The sequence below is a fragment of the Rhinatrema bivittatum genome, chromosome 17 (assembly GCF_901001135.1).
Source record: "Rhinatrema bivittatum chromosome 17, aRhiBiv1.1, whole genome shotgun sequence".
Classification (NCBI taxonomy): Eukaryota; Metazoa; Chordata; class Amphibia; order Gymnophiona; family Rhinatrematidae; genus Rhinatrema; species Rhinatrema bivittatum.
The window spans coordinates 46078957-46100970 of record NC_042631.1 but is presented as its reverse complement, the minus strand read 5'-3'; the positions used below and the strand labels follow the sequence as shown (position 1 = coordinate 46100970).

Genomic DNA, 22014 nt, shown 5'->3' with positions numbered 1-22014 from the left:
AGCCTGGCTGAGGTGAGGGGATTGTGCCTCTGGTGGCCTGGCTGAGATACCTCTAGGGGCCTGGAAGAGATGAGGGGACTGTGCCTCTGGGAACTTGGCTGGGGAGAGGGGACTGTGCCTCTGGGGACCTGGCTGGGGAGAGGGGAGTGTGCCTCTGGGGGCCTGACTGAGGTGGGAGGGTGCCATTCGGCTGTCGCCCACGGCCCCTGGAGTCAGGGTAAGGCTGAGTCCTGTGCTTTTTATCCTGCACAGCCGCCCAAAGAGCAGGAATGGAACTGCAGAGTGCTGTATCCTGCAATCTGCTATCAGTGCTTTAAATGTAAGAAGGTACATGGAGATAAGCAGTCCCACTAATAGAGGCACTGCTTGCGGGCACCCTGATGACAACTGGATGGGAAGAAGTAAGGAGACAGGTTCCCTGATGAGGAGTGGCCTAGTGGTTGGAGCAGTGAGCTGCGGACTGCGTCTGATCTTGGGCAATTCACTTTGCCTTCCCTTGCTGCAGGCATGAGCTTAGGCTGTAAGCCCTCTGAGACAGGGACGACCTACTCTACCTGAGTGCTGCTCGCCTTGAGCAGGAATTTGGAAAGGCGAGGAATGAAATCCAAATGCAGGACTGTGGGGAGAAGCTGGACAGGAGAGGTATGAGCGGTGAACAAAGACATTAAAGTCCATGTGGTGTTACCGTGTGCAGACCTGGGAGCGACCGCTCCCTCCCACAGTGGGAAATGCGACTGACGGGCCCGCAGCAACGCAGTGAAGGGAAAACCCTCCGCGGAAACAGCGCTTTGGCTGACTGGGCCTGGAATTAGAGGGCCCGGCGCTTAGTTAATCAGGTCCCCGCAGCATGCGCTGGATCCTGTGGAGCCAATATTCAGCTGACTGGTGAGTGGAGAAGTTATCCGGATAACTTGCCCCATGTGTTCAGCGGGAGAAACGTCCCGCTGAATTTACCAGCCTAAAGTTATCCGGCTACATACTGCCAGATAACACGACACCTACGTGGCTATGTTTGAATATAGCCGGGTAGGGTTTTAGTTATCCGGCCTCGTGTGCCCGGATATCTTGAAAAGCTGTCATTATCAAAAGCAACTAAAGTTTCAGAAGGCTAATCCCCTCCCTCCCTCCCTCCCAAAGCTTAATACAGGTCAGGTCGTACTCGCCTACCCCCACCCCCTCCCCCTCCCCACACAAAGCCCTTGTTAGGATGGGGCTGGCACTGTACGCCGGGCCCGGGCCCGATTTTCAATTAAAGAGACTCAGGCTGCCTCCCTTCCTGCCCCTCACCCACCCACACACAAGGAGCCTTAGGGGTGCCTGAGCCTGCATCACCCCCACCCTCCCCAGGCCCTCTGCCCTGCTCCCAGAGCCTCCAGCAGGTTTTAGTCCCAGCCGGATATGCCCTGTCTTTGGCTAGGTGAGACAGCTATGTGATCCCCTCCCAGGAACACCTATGAAACGCCCCCTTTTTTATCTGGCTAAATTATAGCCGGATTACTAGTTATCCAGTTGTAATTTAGTCAGCCGCATTGAATGTCTGCCCCTCTGTGTTTAGTGTGTGAAAGGTGCCCATAACCAGGACGGCTATTTACCCATCAGCCCATCAAAACGCTCTTGTTCTGTTTTTTTTCTGGAAGCCTTCAATCTGTTCCCTGCTGCTCTCCTAACCCCCTGGAAGCAGCCATGCTCAGAGCCGCTGGAGAAACATTTTAAGGCTGCCGGCAGCCTCAGCTCTTCCCCAGCAGGAAGTCTGCCTCCCACAGTGCACTAAGCCACTCCTTAGGCCTCCTCTCTCTCAGTCCTGCTCATCATTCTCGGGTTTCAGGGATTTTGCTGGCGTCTTGCATGTAGTGATCGGTCTCTCGGGGCCTTGGAAATGTTGGAGATTGCAGGAACATGCTTTGTCACTGTCCCAGCCTGTCTGCATCTGCTCTAAGGCAGAGAGACTCTGACGTGGTAATGGTAGGCTTGTGTTACCACCACCACCACCCAGCAGACTGGCATTGCCAGCCACAGAGTGTGACCACCTGCCAGATTTCTCCCATGTTCAGGGCAGATTAATTTTTTTGACTTCCTACTTTGTACTCTACTGTCTTGGGTAGAAGAGCAGGGAAGATTCCTATTAAGCTCTCTCCTGCACCTACTTTTCCCATGCCACGCACCAGCCTGGATACCCCTGTGTGCCCTGCCAGAGGGACCCAGCTGTGTGAACACGTGCGTTTCTGCAAGGGCTTCTAGTTAGTTCACCCAGCACAGCACAATATGTAGGGGGAGTCCCTGACCTCTGTATCTCTTTGCATTACTGTCAGGCTTTACCTGCAGTGGAGCTGCTCCTCTGAGGTAGAGGTGTGCAGGGGTCCTCAGGCTGCTGCCAGAGGTGCAGGAGGGCAGAAACAGCATTCAGAAGGGACAGGGAGCAAGTGTTATTACATGTTGGAGTCCTGCAGAGGGTAAGGGGGAGCAGAACTGTGTGAGCCCTGCTGATAAGCTCTTGGTTCATTCACTTCTTTGGGCCAGATTTCAAGTTTTGAGGAAAAATAGGATTAAAAAAGTGCAAAAGCCTACAAGTCACCTTGTTTGCACCCTTTTGAAATCGCATGTCTTCCGCTCTGGAAAGGAAAAGAAACTCCACAGAAGGACCTTGTGTCAGCAGAGACACCTGCCCATGAATTTGGAAATTTGACCCTTCTGTGCAAAGCTCTGGCTGTTTCTGAAAATTAAAGGTAAAAATGGGGCATACAAACAGATTTTCAGGTGTTTTGCACATTCTCTGCCTGATCCTTCATTCTGGCCCTTTAACGCATTCTGAGAGCAAAATCCAGGGCTTGGCCGAACCTCGCAGGCAAATTCTGCTGGTTTGAGATCTCTCTGCCTTTTCCTTTTGCTGTGCTTTACTGATCCAGCTCCAGGCGGTCTGACCCCCTTGAAGCTAAATAAACAGGAGGCAGAGGAATTCGGAAACCAGGATAGGCCAGGGGGATGGAAAATGAATTGCTTGAAGCTATTTTTCTTGTTTTTAAGATTTTGGTTTACCAGACTCCTTGAAGAGCAGTTCAGTTTGATTTCATGGAAGCCCAGCTATGCCTAAATGTATTGTCACTTTGGATAGGGAGGCGGCAGGCCAGGCATTGGGAGACGTCCCCTCTGCTGTGAAGGAGGACCCCCATGGCAGCTCGGAGAGCACCCCAGCCTTCCCTCCCAGCCCCCAGCGTGCAGGCTGGAAACCAAATTCAGCCTTACAGGAACAGCACTGTTGTCTCAGATCCAGATTAAATGCTTTTTGTTTCGGCAGTCCTTTGTGATGTGTACCTCTTACAGAAATAATAGGGCCATGCTCCAGGGGTGATAAGGGCACTTAGATGACCTTTTCTCTCGTCTTGGTTATGATTAAGGTCATCTATGACCATTCTGATGATCTTTGGGACATCAGTTATATATAACAAAGATATTATACGTCCTGTTGAATCTCATAACACTCACACTAGCACACACTGAAACATACAGCATCCTAATAGCAGGATAAAACCGGACTCTGTACAGCCTGCAGTGCCTTTCATTGGATTCGGAGGTGATGCTGTATGTGAGCTGCAAGACTCAGAGTCACACTTGAAGAGGGAACAAAAGGGTTCCACCCAGTGCTTGCTTTCTGGAAGAAAGGTGTCAGGACTCACATCAGACTGCAAAAGCAAATCAAGCTGGTGGAGGAAAAATGTGCCAGTACTCGGTACTGAAATAAAGGCCCTGATTCCATCAGTTTAACAGGAAAGCTAAAGCTGACCCTGACATAAACATGCAGTGGTAGAATGACCTTGGAGTGCAGGACTGACTTTGGTAACCTGCGTGTGAGTGGGGATTTGCTGATGCTGTGTCTGTCCGTTCCACAGGGTGGCTGCATCACTAAGCTCGAGAACTTCATCCAGGAGCATCTGAGAATCATTGGAGCTGTGGGGCTCGGCATTGCCTGTGTACAGGTAAGGACCCCATGGAGGGTGCTCGGAGGACAAGTCAAGGGACACACAACTACTGCCAGTCAGGCCTGAGAATCTGATACCTCCAGGACAGGCCGGGCTAAGTGCATGTCACTTCTAGGATGATAAATCACTGTCCCCAGTCTCTACATTTCTTACCTCGCCTGCCATTCTGTCTTCTGCCCTCCTGCTCTTGAGCTTCAAAGTTTCCTCTCATCCAGGCATCTCCACTTGCCCTGTCTGTAGCTCATCCTCATCGCTATCATCCCCCCCCTCCACCTCTCATCTCCATAATCTGCTGCTCCTACTCTCAGTCCCAATCCTGACCTTCCAAGGCAACTTTCATCCTATTTGTGCACATTAAACCGTTACCCCTCTGGTCTTATTCCTATTCCCCTTCCACCTCCCTCTTCTCTTCCTTTCTCATGCTCCTTGTGGAACGCCCACTCTATTTCCAACAAGCTTGCTTACATTCATGACCTTGTTATCTCTCATACTCTTCATCGTCTTGCCTTGACTGAACCCGGCCTTCCCCTGAGGACTCTGCTTCAGTTGCTGCTCTCTGTCATGGAGCTTATCTTTTCTCCTGTGTACCTTGCATAGGAGGTCATGGTGACGGTGTTGGACTGCTGCTCTCCCCTTCATTCTTCCTCCTCAGTTCAGTTCCTGAGTGCCGACTCCACTGCCTCTCTGGGTAGTTGTCACTTCCCTGATAAAATCGCCCTCCTTCTTTCTCACCAGCTTTGATTCCTGACTTTCCTTCTTGACCCATCTTCCCCTTCCCTTATTCTTGGGGACTTTAACTTTCACATTTATGACCGCTAATGCCTCAAAACCCCTTTCCTTAACTTCCTCATTTGATTTTCAATCCTGATCTATTGCTCCTACTCACAAGCCTTGACTTAATCCTTTCCACCAGCTGCTCTCGCTCAGTTCTTCTCCTCACAGACCATCATCTGATAAATTTCCCACTAATCCACCATCCCCCACAGCCTCATCCAGTCAAAACTACCACTTCCAGCATCTCCAGGCTGTCAGCCCTTGTATCCTCTCTCTCCTCGCCTTCTCTACATTGTCTGAGGCAGTTTCTTCTTAAAACATTACACTCACCTCTGCTTTAGACACTTGCCTGTCCCCTTACCTGTCTTGTAAGATGCACCAAACCATAGCCTTAGCTCACCCCTAGAACTGCTTCCTACTTTCCTGTGTCTGCTCTGGCTAAAATCTCATACCCATTCGAACTTCATACATTCCAAATTCCTGCTGATCTCCTTCTTACCACGTGAGCCTTCTACATCTATCTGACAAACTCCCTTCCTTCCAACCTTTGCCATCCCTTTCAACACTCAATTCCCTCCTCAAATCTCCTTCACCTCCATCCCCCTTCACTCTCTTCGACTGTGGCCGACTGCTTCCATGACAGGGTTAACAAAATTAGTCTCCAGTTCTCAACCAGGTCACCTCTACCCCATTCTTCCCCACCTCATTCCTCTACTCTTCCCCTGGCTCCTTCCACCCTCTCCTCCTTTTCTGAAATCGCAGTGAAGGAAACTGCCCATCTTCTCTCCTCCTCCAGATGCACTCCTTGTACTTCTGGCCCCATTCCCACCTACCTCCTCAGCAATATTTCCCCTGCAGTCATCCCTTCCATCTGTCGCATCCTCACTCTTTTCACTGTCCACTGCTACTCTTCCCTCTGACTTTAGACATGCTGTGATCACACCGCTCCCCCAAAATCCCTCAATGGACCTCCTACCAACTATCCGCCAATCTTCCCCCTCCCTTTTGCTTCCAAACTACTTGAATGCGCTGCTCACTACCACTGTCTTGTCTTTTATTCATCTCAAGGCAATCTCAACCATTCCATTCTGGTTTTCGCCCTCTCCATTCCACAGAAACAGCTTTTGCCAAAGTCTCCAAAGACCTGTATATGGCGAAAACCAAAGGCCTTTACTCAGTCCTTATCCTGCTTGACCTATCTTATGTTTGACACTGTTGATCACCACCTGATACTCTGTTCTCACATGGATTTCGGGACTTCATAACATAGAAACACAAAAATAACGGCAGAAAAGGACAAAATGATCCACCCAGTCCGCTCAGCAAGCTTATGCCAGTATCTACCACACTATGCAGGTTACCCCCATGCTTATCCGTTTCCCAGACTGTAAAAGTCAGGAACCTTGTTGGATGCTGTTTAAATCCAATTTCCCTTAACCCTTGCAGTGGAAGCAGAGATCAATGTTGGAGCTGCATCAAAAGTATCAGGCTTATTGGTTAAGGGTAGTAAAAGCTGCATCAACAAGTTACAACATGCTTATTTGTTCCCGAAACCGTAAAAGTCGCGGCCCTCATTAGTTGCTGCCTGAATCCAGTTCCCCTTTTCCCACTGCCGTTGAAGCAGAGAGCAATGATGGAGTTGCATTAACAGTATCAAGGCTTATTAATTAAGGGTAGTAACCACCACACAAGCAAGTTGCCCCCAGTTTCGCCCATGCACTCTTGTTTTCATTTCCCTCCTCTAGTCTTTAGGGATCCACAGTATATATCCCATGCCCCTTTGAATTCCTTCACTGTTTTCAACTTCACCACCTCCAAAGGAAGAGCATTCCAGGCATTTACTACCTTCTCCATAAAGAAATATTTCCTGCCTTGGTTGTCTTCTTACCTCTCCTATTACACTTTTAGCATGTCCTCTGGTGGATCCTCAATTGTCATCTCAGTATCAATTGGTTTGCCTTTTTTCTCTGTATACTAATTGCTTTGGTGCTCTGATTTCCTCTTATGGCTTTCAGTACCATCTTTATGTTGATGATTCCCTGATTTACTTCTCTACACCAGAAATTGAATCAGATCCAGTCCCAAATATCAGCTTGCTCTTCTCTTTGCTACCTTGATGTCCCATTGACACCTTAAACTCAACATGGCCAAGAAGGAACTCCTTTTCTCCAAGCCCACGTACCCTCTTCCTCCTTACTCAAAAAAGTTAGTTTTTCGAAGGACAAGCACATGGGTGACATCATCAGATGGAGCCCCAATGTGAAAAATTATGTCAAAGTTTCTAGAAGTTTGACTAGGCACACTGAGCATGCCCAGTATGTTCTATACCACACGTCCATATAGGGTCCCTTTCCAGTCTCTCTTTTTCTGCGGAGCTGTAAGCCTTGCAGTGTTAGTGAACTCACTTTGGCTATTTTTGGCCTTCCGCAAAACTTTTGAGCTGCTGCGTACCTATGATCTGAAGTACCTGCCCTAGAATGTCATATTTTTGGTGTAGTCACTTCTGCACGCAGGGTCAGTGAGCTCCAGGCCTTAGTGACTTATCCATCTTATGCTAAGTTTTATCGTGACAGCGTGTTCTTGCGTACGCACCCTAAGTTCCTGCCTAAGGTGGTAACGGACTTCCATCTTAACCAGTCTATCATCCTGCCAACTTTCATTCCCAGGCCCCGTTCGCACCAAGGTGAACGAGTACTGCACAGTTTGGACTGCAAGCGAGCCTTAGCCTCTGTCTAAAGTGGATAGAAACCCATAGACAGTCCACCCAACTTTTTATTTCTTTCGATAACAATAGGTTGGGAGTTGCTGTTGCCAAACAGCCACTATCCAGTTGGCTGGCAGATTGCATCTCTATCTGTTATACCCATGCAGGACTGCATCTTGGGAGTCATGTCAAGGCTCATTCTGTCAGAATCACGGCAATGTCAGTGGCACACTTGCGAGCAGTTCCCAAGGAGAAGGATTCGCAAGGCTGCAACGTGGAGTTCTCTCCACACATTCACATCTCGCTATTGTCTGGATAGGGATGGCCAATGTGACAGTAAGTTCGGCCAGTCTGTCCTTCGTACCTGTTTGAGGTGTAGAACCCAACTCTCCCTGCCTAAGGCCCGTGTTCGGGCTCAGGCTGTCTCCCCCCGCTATTACCAACAGCACCGGTGGTGTTGTGCCCGTTGGCACCTGATTGGGTGTCTGTTGGTCCCCTTTTGTGTGGGGGCAGCCTGAAGCTAGGGATTCACCCATGTGTGAGGATTACCATCCTGCTTGTCCTCGGAGAAAGCAGAGTTGCTTACCTGTAACAGATGTTCTCTGAGGACAGCAGAATATTAGTGCTCACGAAACCCGCTTACCAACCCGTAGAGTTGGGTTTCTCCTATTTTTGGTATTTTAAATCTAATTCTAAGTTATAAGACTGAAGAAGGGACCCTGTGTGGACGTGTGGTATAGGGCATGCTGGGTATGCTTAGTGTGCCTAGTCAAAGTTCTAGAAACTTTGAGATAAGTTTTACGCATCGGGGCTCCATCTGATGATGTCACCCATTTGTGTGAGGACTAACATCCTGCTGTCCTCGGAGAACACTTGTTACAGTTAAGCAACTCTGCTTTCTCCAAATGGCTATGTTTTGCGCATACCTTGACAGAAATGAACCTCATTCGTAAGCCATGTTATGTTGGGGATCATCTCAATTTCTCAAATTTACCACTAATGCCCTTCTTAATACTTGCATTGTCCGAAACAGAGACACATTCTGGAGTTTATAGGATATAATTTTTATAGGCAAGTGTGCTTGGAAATTCCTCTTAATCAGGCCCGTGGCACCCAATATAATTTAGACTATTTCTGTATTTTTCTGCCACATTGCATCTCTTGGTAGTTAAGGATCTTCACTTTCTCCGTATGATCCACAATAGTTACTGGGTACTGACACCTCTAGCGGCAATACCAGTTTTGTGTTTTTCTCCTTCAGAATATCTGGGTTTCTAGCCTTGATCTTCCTGTTGGTGGGAACAGGTGTGCCCCGGATGATCACAACTTCTTAGTTCTCATCTTTTCTATTAGGAGTGTGTTCCCAGTATTTGTTTGGCACAGTGATGTTATAGAGGCCAATATTCAGTAGGCCTTTTAGTGGATAAGTTGTCCAGCTAGTTAGCTGGATATCTTTTCCTGTAGATTCAGCGGGATAAACGTCCCGCTGGTTATACTTGCTTAAAGTTATCTGGTATATGGAGCCGGATAACTTTAAAACCTAACTGGCTATGTTAGATATATATAGTTAAGTAGAGATCTGTAAAAAGATATAGAAGTAAAGGGGCCTGTGGCCTGTTTCTTTTGATCCCATGGCAAAAGTATGAATGAGGCCCTGCCAGCCTTCCATTCCCTCCCCCCAAACCCAATAAAGTATATTTAAATGCCCCAGGCCTGCCAGCCCCATTAGCTATTTAAAGAAATTGTAAATGTTTCTCTCCCCCACAAACCCTCCCCACCCACCCATGACTTAAAATGTGGCCAGTCAAGCCTCCCCCAGACCCCCTCCTCCATTCCCCCGAGTCATCAAAGTCCGTGCCGGGAGCGGGGTAAGATCTTACCCGCTTCCAGTGCTCCAGCATGGAGGCTGTCAGATTCAGCGCTGAATAATACCCCGCTCCCGGCATGATGTCTCAGGGGGGATGGAGGATGGAGGAGGGGGTCCGGGGGAAGCCTGACTGGCCACATTTTAAGCCATGGGTGCAGGGGCAGTTCTATAATGAGGCTGGGTGAGGCGGCCGCTTCAGGAGGCAAGATTTTGAAGCGGCAAAATTGCCCCCTGAAACCTTCCTGCCACAGCCGCCTCACCCTGACTTTATTATTCCTGCTCTAGGAATTTGAAAATGGGGGGGGGGCAGGGTGCCCTATCGGGAGATTGGGCTTCCCCCAGTGGGCCGGTGGTTTCCAGCTGAAGAAAAGATGAGAGGCTGCTGGCGTTGTGGCCCGAAGAGAAACCTGCGAGGCCGAGGCAGATCCATCCTGCCGGGCAGGGCCGGAAGAGAGGCCTTCAGGGCTGCAGCAGAGCCCATCCTGCCACAGCTAGAAGAAAGCCGAGGGGGCCGCGAGCCGCTGCTGGAGCCCAAGCTGGTGGCAGCTGAATAAGTGGAAGAGAGGCCGCCACCAGAGCTCAAGCCGGCAGCAGCTAGAGAAACGGCAGTGCGGAGCCACACGCCGGAGCCCAAGCCGGCGCCGGCTGAAGAAAGTGAAGAGAAGCCAGAGTGACGGCCGAGAGTAAAAAATAGGCTGCAAGCCGCCACTGGAACCCAAAGTAATAGAAAGAAGACCATGGGTCGCTGCCAGAGCCCAGGCCGGTGATGGTGAAAGAATGGGAAAAGGCACAATTTGTGCATGTGTTGTGTGTGAGGCAGCCTGCTTGTGTGTGTGTTGTGTATGAGAGGATGGTGGGGTGTATGTGTATATATGAGAGGGTTTTTGTGTGTGTATACAGTTATGTGTGTATCCATGAGGGAGAGTGCCTACGCACGTGTGCATAAGTGAGAATACCTGCATATATGTGTGTGTGAGAGAGGTTAAACTTTGTGCACCCTTCTCCAATCTATGACAATCTCAGGAGGAGATTTCCAATCCCCAGGTATGGGGATTGGAAATTTTTTTTTTTATCATTGTTAGTTTTAATTATTGGATGTGATGTATTCGCTGTTTTGAAATATTTTATTAGTGTTTGGTAATTTAAACATTTTTATACGTATTTTTAATTGGCTAAATTTATCAGTGGATTTGACATTCTTTTTATTTGTTTAATGTTTTGTATTTCTTGATTGTGTTTGCATTGCTTACAGAGTTTGGCTTCTTGTGATTTCCAGTTCAGGTTTTTGTCTGCACGCTTCAATTTATATTTTATGATTTCTTTATTCTGTATTTGGTGAGAGTCTATCTGTGTTCTGCTGGTGTGACTGTGGCTTTAGGTATTCTGCTAGCATGTAGTTTATGTGTAGGGATTTACAACAACCTGGCTTTAATCTGTTTTCCTAATAGGAGATGTATTGCTGTTTAAGGACTGATGTAATATTTGCAGTATGGCTTTTTCATAGGTTGAGTGCTGGCAGTTATGATATGGAAGGCTTACTATACTGGAATTGTAGTTCAGTTTATTCCTGGCTTTCTGTGGGCCACATCCACCCCCAGTGCACTTTACCATAGGCCTAACACCATATGGGATCCAGTAAACCGCCTTGATTGCTATGAGAAAGGTAGTTTATTAAGTTTATTGAACTATAATTAGTGAAAGTGTATTTTTTTGCAGTGTGTGCCTTTATAATATATATGTTATTGTAAGTGATATTTTTACTTCAGCGGATTGTACTGTGAATGTCTATTTTCCATATGCAATCTGCCTTTTTAGGTTGGGGAAGTTAATACATTTTAAAATGGAAAAGAATGAGTAAGTTTTAATTATGTGGGGAGGGGAGGGAAGGGGGAATGAAAGGCTGTAAGGTTTGTCTAGGGCACTAATACCCTTGTATCAGCCCTAAGAGAGAGTGCGTCACAAACACACAGACTCCCACCGTTCACCAACCTCTCACACCCCCAGGGGGCAGATCCTGGAGAAGGATGGGAGGCAGGCAATAGGGAATGGAGGGGTCCTATTTCTAGACCCAGGAGGTGGGGCAGCCAAAGGTTACCCCGCCCCATTAAACATTTCTCTGGCGCCCCCTAGTGCAGATGCTGAAGACTGAGAACAAAAAAATAACCTGCCCAAAAACTGAGTGGTTAGAGTAATGGGCTCTAAACAAGGGAAGCCAGGGTTCAAATCCTATTGCCACTCCTTGTGACCTTGGGCAAGTCACTTCCCCCTGCCCTGGTCCTCGGTGATTTCACCTGCAGCAGACCATGGGGGGAGGGGCACCATTTCATCCTTCACCTCAGGCAGCAGATTGCCTTGAGCTGCCCCTGCATGGGTGGGTGGGAGGGTCCGGAGGGAGAGAAAAATGTACGATTTCTTTAAATAGCTAATGGGGCAGGCAGGCCTGGGGCATTTAAATATACTTTATTGGGTTTGGGGAGAGGGAATGGAAGGCTCTCTCTCTCTCTCTCACATATTGCAGTTTGTGCTAAGTTAGGTATTAGCTCAAATTGCGATAAACTGCCTATTAGCATAAAACACACCGCTTTTCCTATCGCATGAGATATTTAGTGCATTTTGGTAAATCCAGGCCTAAGGTTTGCTTAATTTCCCTTTAAGGAAAGTTGCTTAGCACATTTATCAGGCCAAATGTAATTTGAGAAACTCTTCACTATGCAGAGTCTTTCTGCTAAATGATCATCACAGGAGCTGTAGAGTTTCATGTCATCAGCACATAGTAAGTGAGGTATCCTTGGTAAGGGATTGGACGAGCTAAGATCAGGGCTAATTCTATAACCCAAGAAGTTAATAAGAGCATTCAGCGGATTTAATGCCAGAGAAAACAAAAGCAGTGACAGGGGGTCTCCTTGAAATACTCCTCGCTGGATCTTAATGTTAGGAATGATGCATTCTCCAGCCTCCTAATTCACATGATGTGTAGTTGCCACATTTTCATAGTCAACCTGATGTATTCTGTCAGTACAGGAGTGGGATATACATTTTTGAAATAAATAAATGTATTATCTAAGAGCGTGGGCTTTGCTGTAGTCGATCCGGCTGCCCGGATAACTACCTCACGTGAAAGTTCCTTTTCCATCCACGGTCCCTTGCTTTGGAATTCCCTCCCACTTTCATTGCGGCTCTCAAAGGACCACAAGCAATTCAAGAAATTATTAAACCACATTTTTATTCTCTGAAGCATTCCAGCAATAAAGTTCTCTGCTGCCTTCCAGCCTGTAACTTCTTTTAGTCACACAGATATATGTTCTCAGTACATTTTTGTTAGTCTGATTTTATGAATGTTGAATTGTACCTTGCCTTATACTGCTTCGGAGGGGCAGGGTATGAATATTTTCAAATAAATAAATAAATATACTGAGGTTCTGGCTATTTATACAGCTGGTTACAATGATTTATTCAGCATCAGCTGGTCTTTGCTTCCAGATGCTTCTCTTTTGTTACTTTTCTATTCTGTCGCCAAGATTTTATTATTTGTTTACATATTGACATTTGATATTCTGCTTTTTACCATGAATGGTTTCAGAGTGGATTGCAAAATATTTAAAGCAGGTTACAATAGTATTAGATCAACAAACAGTGTTGGTTGAGCATCTGTATATCTAAAGGCAGAATCATAGTTATGTTATTTTGTTGCTGCTGTAGCAATATGAATTCTTCTGTGGTAACGAGGTTGTTGGACAGAAAGTCTCTGTTGAGATTGCTTGGCTAAAAAGCCATGTTTTAGCTTTCTTCCTGAAGGCATAGGGATAATGGAAGCATGCTCCAGATCTTTGGGGAGTAACAGATAAAGGCCCGAAGCCTGGTGCAGGGCAATCTAGCAGAGGTGGGGTGGAAAGTAGAGCCAGTTGGGAAGATCTGCATTCTCTCTTGGGGGCATAAGGGAGAAGGCGTTGCGAGAGATATTCTGGGGCCTGTTGGTTCATTCACTTGTAGATGAAGCAGTGTTTTGAACTTGATCCTGCTCTCTATTGGAAGCCAGTGTAGCCTAGACAGAATAGGTTTCATGTGGTCAGATGCTTTTGCTCTTACTAGCATTCTTGCTGCTGTGCTATGTAGGAGCTGGAGGCATTTGGTCGTATATTCTGTCTGCATCGATTGCAGCGAATAGCTTTACACATTGTTATTGGTCAGTAGTTTTGGGGGACACTTTTTGGCTCTCCCTTTAGCAGGAGGAGAGTTCTTCCTGTTAGTCACTGTGGAGTTAATTCAGTTGGGTTTTGCAGTTAGCCAGGTCTTGGCGAAGAGAGATGAAATATTTGAGCTAAATGTTGGGTGCTCCATCAGGGCCAAGGCACTTTCATCTTGGGGCTCGATTCAACCTGGCTTCCAGCTCCGTCATTGTAACTTCAGGCCATGCCATGGTTTGATGTTTGCCTGTTCTTTATTCCCTGTGAGCTGGGCATCCATTCTGCTCCTCTGGTATGCTCTATAGGATACAAATCTCTCCAAAACTGTTCGGTTTCTTCTTTTGCTGGTGGTGTTTTAACCTCATTAATGCTCTTTTTTAGTTCCCTGTAGAACTGCTTAGGGTTCTTTCTAAATGTTTTAATTTGGTGCCTCCTCTTTCTATTTTCTTCATATCTTTGCAGCTTATTTTCAATTTATTGTTGAAAGATATGAATTTGGGATCTTCTTCTGTTAGCTTTATGTTTTGGATTTTTCTCGGCACGTTCAGCGTCCTGGATCCTTTGAGGTATGCGTCTATCAACGCCACCTCTGCACGCAGTAATCTAATTTTCTCTTCTACATGGTTTCCCAAGGGGGAGCTGTCGTCTTTCTCTTATTCTTGTTGGTAAGATTCTCTTGGTAATAAGTTTTGCTGCATGGTACTGTACCGCTCTTTCGTTATGGCCTGTTCGTGTCACCTATCATGCTTCCAACCTTTGGCAATCTTTCCTCTCCGTATAGGCCAGAAGCTTGACCGCCCGTGCCTTTCTTCGCCCCGTCTCCTGATCTGTCCCACCCTGCTCAGGAGCTCTTTATTTGCTTGGCTGCCTCCTCCTCCTGTTCCCTCTTCTTCCTGGCTGCTCTGCACTGATCTCCGGTGCCCTTACATCCTCTGACGATTCTGCCCTGGGCCTCCTTTCTGCAGTCCCCTCTTTTTCAGCTCTCCCTCTGTCCGCATCCCCCTTCAGCTGTTGTCACTTCAGCATTTCTGCTCTGTGATCTGTCCGAATGAAGATCTTACATCTCTATCAGTCGTCTTTCGCAGCTTCTCCTTTGCTTTCTTCCGTCTTTTCCTGGGCTCTCTCTGTGCACCCCAGAGGTAGAAATATAGGGGTTCCCGCATAAAATTAGCAGTGCATCATCTCCTTTTTATTTTCAGGGGTGAGAGGGAGATCAGAGAGGAGGCTTCACTGCAGCTCCTCACTACCGCTCTTGTCTCTCTCTCTACCCCTCCTCCTGCCAGACAGGTCACTCCTGTCCGTGTCCGCCTCCTTCACCACCAACTCCCTACACCCTGTGCTTGGATCAGACTTCCTGAGCTGGGGTGTCTTGCTCCCTTTCTTTCCTTATGTTCTTATGTTCCTAAATCCCATCTAAACACCCACCTTTTTGAGCTACTTTTAAATCTTAATCCATGATTATACCATTTGTATCCTTATTAATTTTTAACCATTTTCTTAACAAAAAAACAATTCCCACAGTCTCTTTTTTTCTTTGTTCGTTTGATTAGATTGTAAGCTCTATTGAGCAGGGACTGTCTTTTTTATATGTATTTGTACAGCGCTGTATACGTCAAGGAGCATTATAGAAGTGAAAGTAGTAGTACAAACCCATTTAGTGAGGCCAGTATGAGAGGAAGTTTGCACTGCTTCTGCCAGGAATGGCCCTGGTCTGTGGTGCGGCAGTGTGTGTGCAAGAGGAAAGCTTGCACTGCGGCTACCTGCGCTGCACTTGGGCTCTGGTGGGGCAGTGGGTGTGTGTATGCATGAGGGAAGTGTGCCCTGCTACTGCCTGGGCTATACCTCGTCTATGATGGGACACTGTGTGTGTGTGTGTGAGAGGGAAGCGTGCCCTGCTACTGCCTGGGCTATACCTGGTCTGTGATGGGGCTGTGTGTGTGTGTGTGTGGGAAGCTTGCACTACTGCTGCCTGTGCTATACTCGGGCTGTGGTAGGGCAGTGTGTGTGTGTCTTTGTGTGAGTGAAGCTTGCACTGCTGCTGCCTGTGTTTTACCTGAGGTGTGACTGTAGAGGAAGCTTCTCCAACCCTCACAAGGACCAGCGCTACCTGATTCCATGCAGCATTGCCATCTCTTAGTTGCCATAGTAAATGTGGACCCCAGCGCATTGCACACCCCCTTCCCTTCATAATTCTCTGTGCTCTTGCTGTTTGGCAGGTTGTGAGTGTGAGTTTGTGAGATGCTTGTGAGCAGGGAAGCTCTGGGTAGAGTGAAAGGAGCTAGCGAGGGGCAGGGGGAATGTAAAGGGAAAAGCAGCCCGTCGGCATGAGGAGCGAGAGAGGGGGGGTTTGCAGAGAGTAGGAGATGTGGCGGCTGGAACTCACAGCTTTTGTTTTCTTGTTCTCTTTCCTTTCTTTAGATTTTTGGGATGATTTTCACCTGCTGCTTGTACAGGAGTTTAAAGGCCGAGCCGTACTAGGACTTGCAGGCCCTCGCCGGCTCCTCTTGCCCCAGCTCCCGTCCTCTCTGCTGCCACCTCCTGCAGGTCCCCTCTCTCCCAAGCACTGACTGCCTAAATCTCTCCCGCCACGCATTTAAGAAACGGTTTCCTCTTTGCTGATGCCAGAGCTTGGCCATTCCCTTTACGCTCCTCGGCAGACGGGAACTTTCTGGCTACGAGCTTCGCACCGCTGGGGAGAGTCCTGGAGGTGGCCGGAGCTCAGCACTGACAGAGAAGAACTTCAGCCCCCCCCCCCCCGGCTTCTGGGCTGACCCAGTCCTATCCCCTCGCTGCCCCCATCCCCTGCTGCAAGGTCTCCAGCATTGCACCCTCATCTGAGGCAAAAACTAGGATCTTTTTTTTTTTTTAAAGAATGAATAAAGGAAGGGACTGGACGCTCTACTCCAGGGTCCTGTTTTGTGCACAACCAGGCCCACAGGGAGCCCCATCTGGCAAACTTTATAGTTCCAGGAAATGGTCTGAATCTTCTACAGCCCGTAGCACTGACTTTGAAAGTTTCCCCTTGTCTTTTTTTTTTTTTTCATTTGAAATTGGCATTTTATTATTAACTGGACAGCCAAAAGCATGAGCATCTGTTCAAGTTTAGATAGGCAGGGTTTTAGTACTACTGGCAGGCGGCTGGGCCCCTTGCGCGAAAGATGCAGCCCTGCTGCAGCAGACGAGCACCTCGCGAGGGAAGCGGAAAGCGGATGGAGGAGTTTGCTGGTTGTGTTCAGCTTTCTGGCAAGAGTACAGGCTGGTCCCATCCTCTGGGCCACAGCTGGGTGGGATGTGTCCCCGGGACACCCACATCTTCCTGCACCAGTGCTGTGGCTGTAAATGATGATTTTCTCTGTGGCACTAATGGAAACCTGAGTTGAGCTATTTGCTGTAAACATCATCTGACTGATAAATGCCATTGGCCAAAACAGTGAAATGTATTTTTACAGGGTAAACTGGATGGCTTGGGATGGGCACAGAGACACTGGATGGCAGCTCTAGGACTGGATGGCAGCTCTAGGGCACTGGTTAAGATTAGCTCAGGTTGGTAGTGATAGCTTCCCTAGGATAATTATTAGTTTTCTTGACGTCTATAGGATGAGGTTGTGGTTTCCTAGTGGGCATGTGTCCATGTGCCCAAACAAGCTAGAATGGCAGTAATGGTCTAAATTGCAGCCGAGCCGTGAGTCCTGGTGACTGGCACGTGGTGCCACAGCAGGCTGAAGGGGCAACGATAAGGTGCACCTATGAGCAGCTCTTAAATAATAGAAGTACATTATTGCCCATGTGTTTTATAAAGTGTTGATGAGAGTTGAAGCCAAGGAACACCTGCTCCTTCCCTTCCATACAGAACTGCCAAAGGATCCAGTTTCTGGAGAGATTTTAGGCCAGTGCTTGCATCCCAGTACATTGCGATAACTATTGTAGCCCTGTGTCTTCCATTTGAAATCAGCACTACAGGTCCCAGAATGCATTAGGAGCAGGATGTCAGAAAGCCAGAAGCAGACTGGTGACAGGCCAGTTCTGAGCAGGGAGGACAGTTACTTCCCTACAGCCGTCACTTCCAATGGCTTGAAGCATTGTTAAAGGACACTGAAAAAGCTGGGAACTAATCGAGTTGTATCTATCTTGAGTTTCTTTCCCTTTCCTTCCACAGAACAAACAAGTACCCTAAGCCGGCAGGGAGCTGTGCTGTTTGCTTACTTTGGGAAGCTGCGTCAGTACGTTTGGGAATATTCTCTGAATCTATCATTGGGATTCTCAGCGGACCTGGACCAATTGTGGAGAATTTTCCACAGCCCTCCAAAAAGCTGTGTGTGTCACCTGTGCACACCCATGGGTTTTTCTGTGTCTACAATGTATGTACACATTCTCAGAACCGACATGCAGAGTATAAAGAAGGAAGCTCATAGGCACCTACCTCCCAAGGGGCCAGGGGTGCTCTGCAGAGGAGCCTGGGCTATACCTGCTCTGATTACGTAAGAGAGGAACTTACTTCGCCATAGTTCTCTGTCACTGTAAGCCCTGCTGAATCCTGACCACACTCCATGGAGTAGCTGTTGTCTCCTGAATCAGCCATCGCTGCAGAGTGGGAGAATAGCTGATAGCAGAATCCAAGACTGGGCTGATATCTTCTGCTCTACCTTTTTGAAATACAAACATTTGGGGGATCAAAATAATAGTTTTTAAATCCCAGCATTTCTACATGTGAGACCCAGAAGCCAGAGGAAAGCCATAGAGCACGGTGTCAGGAGTTGGTACGGGCTGGTCACCATACTAGAGAGGTTGTATGGGGAGCAGGAGTTCGGTAGTGCGTACATGTCCTTGCTTGCCCTCGGTGCTGGAACTGTCTCTCAGTTTCTGCCTGTGCTCTTAGCACATTCTGGGACTTTTCGCTACCCATGTGATGGTTTAAAGCCAGGCTGGGCGGTGAGGTTTGGTGAGCCCTGCTGACTTGGGCAGACAGTGACCCCCTACCTCTGATCAGTCTTATGTGGATTAGTTGTAGCGCTGAAAGGCAAGCCCCAGCTGAGGGAGAAGCCACTGCTGGGAGTAAGTATCTTAGTCTTTCTTCTCTGTTACTAGCCAAAAGGCATGGGGGAGAATGGGTAAATGCATGGGGGGGGGGGGGGAGGCCTGTTCTGTGGGGCCGAGGGCCCCAGTTTGGCCCTTGAGGGTTCCAGTGCAGTTGAGCTTTTGGAATTTCCACAGTGAACATGCATGAGATGGGTTTGTGTTCACCTACTCCACTGTATGGAAATACGTCTCATGCATACTCATTGTGAAAATCCCAGAAACCCAACTGGGTTACAGCCTTCAAGGACGGGATTTGAGAACACCTGCTGTAGATGGAAAGTACAGCAAATGAAGCTTCTCAGCACTCAGTGACATCTCCAGAAAGCTGAAGAACAGAAGGCCTCAGGATGTTTAGTTGCTGCAATAAAGGGATGCAGATGTTTGAACCAGATGTGCCATAGGAGCTTAAGTACATGATCATTTTTTGGTGCCTTTAACCCTTGTAAGCCACTGAGTGCCGCTGTGAATTCACAAACCTGCAGTGCCTCCTATGTAGCAGGATACTAAATGCTCACACTGAAGAAACAAGTTAAAACACTGAACCTAGCACTATAGTGAAGTAAAGTGCGGCTGTGCTCTTATTCTGCTGTTTGCTTAGTGTGTGCCAGGCTCTGCTGTGAGCTTGATGGACCCTGGACTCTGGCATCTCACAGGATGCTGCACGGTCAACTTATGTCCATCGAGGTTACAAGCTGGTTCCAGGTCTTCGCGGACAGGCTCTGCTGCTCCTGATTTTCCCTTATTGTATGGAGGAGTGAAGGGACTTTGTAGCCTCGAAGCTTAGATCTTAAATCCTTTCTTTTTTCAACATTGTTTTGGTGTGCCTGCTTGCTTTCTGTTTTTCACTTGGCAGTTTTCCTTCTGCTATGGGTTTCTGGTCTTATGGCTGTAATCTGGGCTGTGAGCCTTCATTTGCATCTCCCTGATGATTTTCCCATTTTTTTCCCAGCTCATTTGGAATTGGTTCTGGGATCTGGTGCTGAGCCTTCATCAGTTTGTGAATTGAAGCAGGAACCTTCGCTATGGAAGTGCACAGCACTTGCCACTGAGTTATTGTGATCGCCTACTTTTTCCCCTGTTTCATATCTTCTGCCCACTTATTTTATTCCAGCTGCAGCAGTGGATGGTTAGGGGCCAGGGGCCAGGCAGTAGGGATCCTCCTGGAATCCTTTAGTCATATACCCTACATATGGCCACTAGGTTTCACTCTTACTCAATAACTATCACACCCTCTCCACCAGGAGCTGTGAGTGCTGCCTCTGCAGCACGCGTTCTGAACCAGGAAGTGAGCTTGGCACTGCTCTTACACTGGCCCAAGCCTCCTGTACTTTTTATCATCATCTGGCTGATGTGAGGCAGTGTCTTGAATATAACATTAATTTATTAAGTGTCAGTTTTTCATTTTACTTGTATGGTTGGAGACTTGACCCTTCATGTGGGGGCTGAGGATGTCATGACTTTCAGAAGAACAACTGGTGGGACATCAGCATCTGATAAGGAGCCACTCACCAGATATAAAAATGAAGGTGAAAGCATGAGTAAGTGAATAGAACTGATCTACGTACTTAACAAGCCAAATAAAAATCCTTTGTTTCTTACTGTTCACTTTTAAAACAGCAGCAGGCCAAGGTGAGCATTCACGGTGGGAGGATTTCATCTGTTATTAGCGTCCACTGCTGCTGTGAAGCCCTGAGTGACCTCTTTCCTTTTCAGGAGCACCAGCTCAAATGGGGCAATGAATCAGACACATTGTTCGGGGCTGGTAGAAAGCAATAGCAGGGTGTTCTCTCGGCAGCGATAATCAATAAAATTGGGTGCTAGTGATTTTTCACATTCTTTTTTTAAATAGTCCCAGATTCAGATGGATCTTAGGGGGCCTTAAAGAATCGTCCTCTTCCATTGTCCACCCGCTGTCAGCAGAGGCTTCCACTCACTTAGAAGTTTAGAGATCAAAGTTCCTCACAATCTGCAAGCAACTGCAATCAAGTACAGAGAAAACCCAACCCCCATGCCCATCAGAGCATAAAAAACATGAGCAGTGGGGGCTGGCGAAGAACTGGGTTCAAGTCCCAGGTTGATGGTGCTGTGGAGGCAGCATTCAGAGCCCCTGGGGGAAGGGAGTTCCAATCATTGTGCAATGGCGACACCTACTGTCTGGACTTAGCATGCATGCGTATGAGCTTCCAGAGGAGCCAAGGACTGTCGCTACAATGGCTGGGCTAGGGAAGGTTACAGAAGTAGGGAAAGTTCCTTGAGTAGTTGCAAATGAAGGTTCCTGGCACTGTTGCACCATAGAGGCCAGTTCACATTGAGCTAGAAGCACAAAGGAGTGGGATGAGTACAATAAGTCAGTATTTGCATGTGTCCTACATGCACAGAAGTGGAAATGCCAAGACCTGGTACTCTCAGCCACTCATGGAGCTCCCACAGAGCAGTGTAATATAGTCTGAAAGTGAAAGGGCTCAGTACATTTACTTGGTATTTCCTAGAATGTGAGCTACATTCACAGAGCAATTATACATGACGGATGCTTACTTAGCTAACCAGCTTTCACCTCACCCCTAACGAATGCAGGTACATTTTCAGCTGCTTTTGAAGTCTTGTTAACAGAGGTTGCAGCAACTGCACTGTATGGTTAACACAACGGGCAGGGGGAGTTTTAGTGCTGCTTTACTCTTCTTAGCTTTTGCCCTATGGGATGGAGGAGCCCACTTAACCCTCCCATTCCTCCTTCACCTCAATACTCTTCTACACCCAGCACTGTAGCGTCACTAGCATTCTTGATGGAGGATGTAATTTTGCAGTATCCCTGGCCACATGCTTGCTCTCTGCATCATTCTGATGTTTTTTTGTGGAATGCTTTCTATTGACATGTACAAAATGAGTGTTATGTAAGTCAGGACATGTCCTCTGCCGCTCTCTGAATGTCCAGGCCGCAGTCACACGACCACTCGAGGAGGTCATTCAGAAGATGTTTGTCTTTCACACTACTAATTGTAAACTGATATATTTGTTCAACATTAAAGTATAACTGTTTACACTTCTTCTTTGTGAGCAAGTATTTTGACCAGGAAATCTAGATTATTTTAGTCTGCTCTGCAGTAAGAAGTTTTGTAGCTGTAAAAGTTAAGAGACCAACAGTGATGCTTGGATGCCTCACTGGTCTTTTCATCATAGGCTCTTCCTTCACCCTTTCACATATACACAAGTCCTGCAGTATTTTTGAGAGCAGGCTGGACCTCCAATGCCGGTCTTTGGCCACCAAGTGTTGCTGGAAGGTTAACACTTGGTTACCACCTAACAGCACCTCCAGATCTTGGCTGGTTCTAAGAGCTGCAGCTTGAGCTGGGAATGGAACCCAAAGCACTGAGCACTCTGCAGTCGTGCTGGCCCCAGGGGCGGTTTCTTACAGTCAGAGGTCATGTTATTCAGTCA

At 47.6% G+C, this 22014-nt stretch overlaps 1 protein-coding gene across 1 annotated transcript in view; it reads left to right on the top strand.

Annotated features, from left to right (window-relative positions):
- CD151 (CD151 molecule (Raph blood group)) overlaps positions 1–21622 on the top strand; it is a 39780-nt gene extending 18158 nt beyond the window's left edge. The window contains exons 6-7 of the mRNA XM_029583210.1: positions 3885–3971; positions 15922–21622. Of these exons, the coding sequence (XP_029439070.1) occupies positions 3885–3971; positions 15922–15981 (147 nt within the window). The 3' untranslated portion in view covers positions 15982–21622. The remainder of the gene's footprint in view (positions 1–3884; positions 3972–15921) is intronic.
- Positions 21623–22014: the final 392 nt, after the last annotated feature.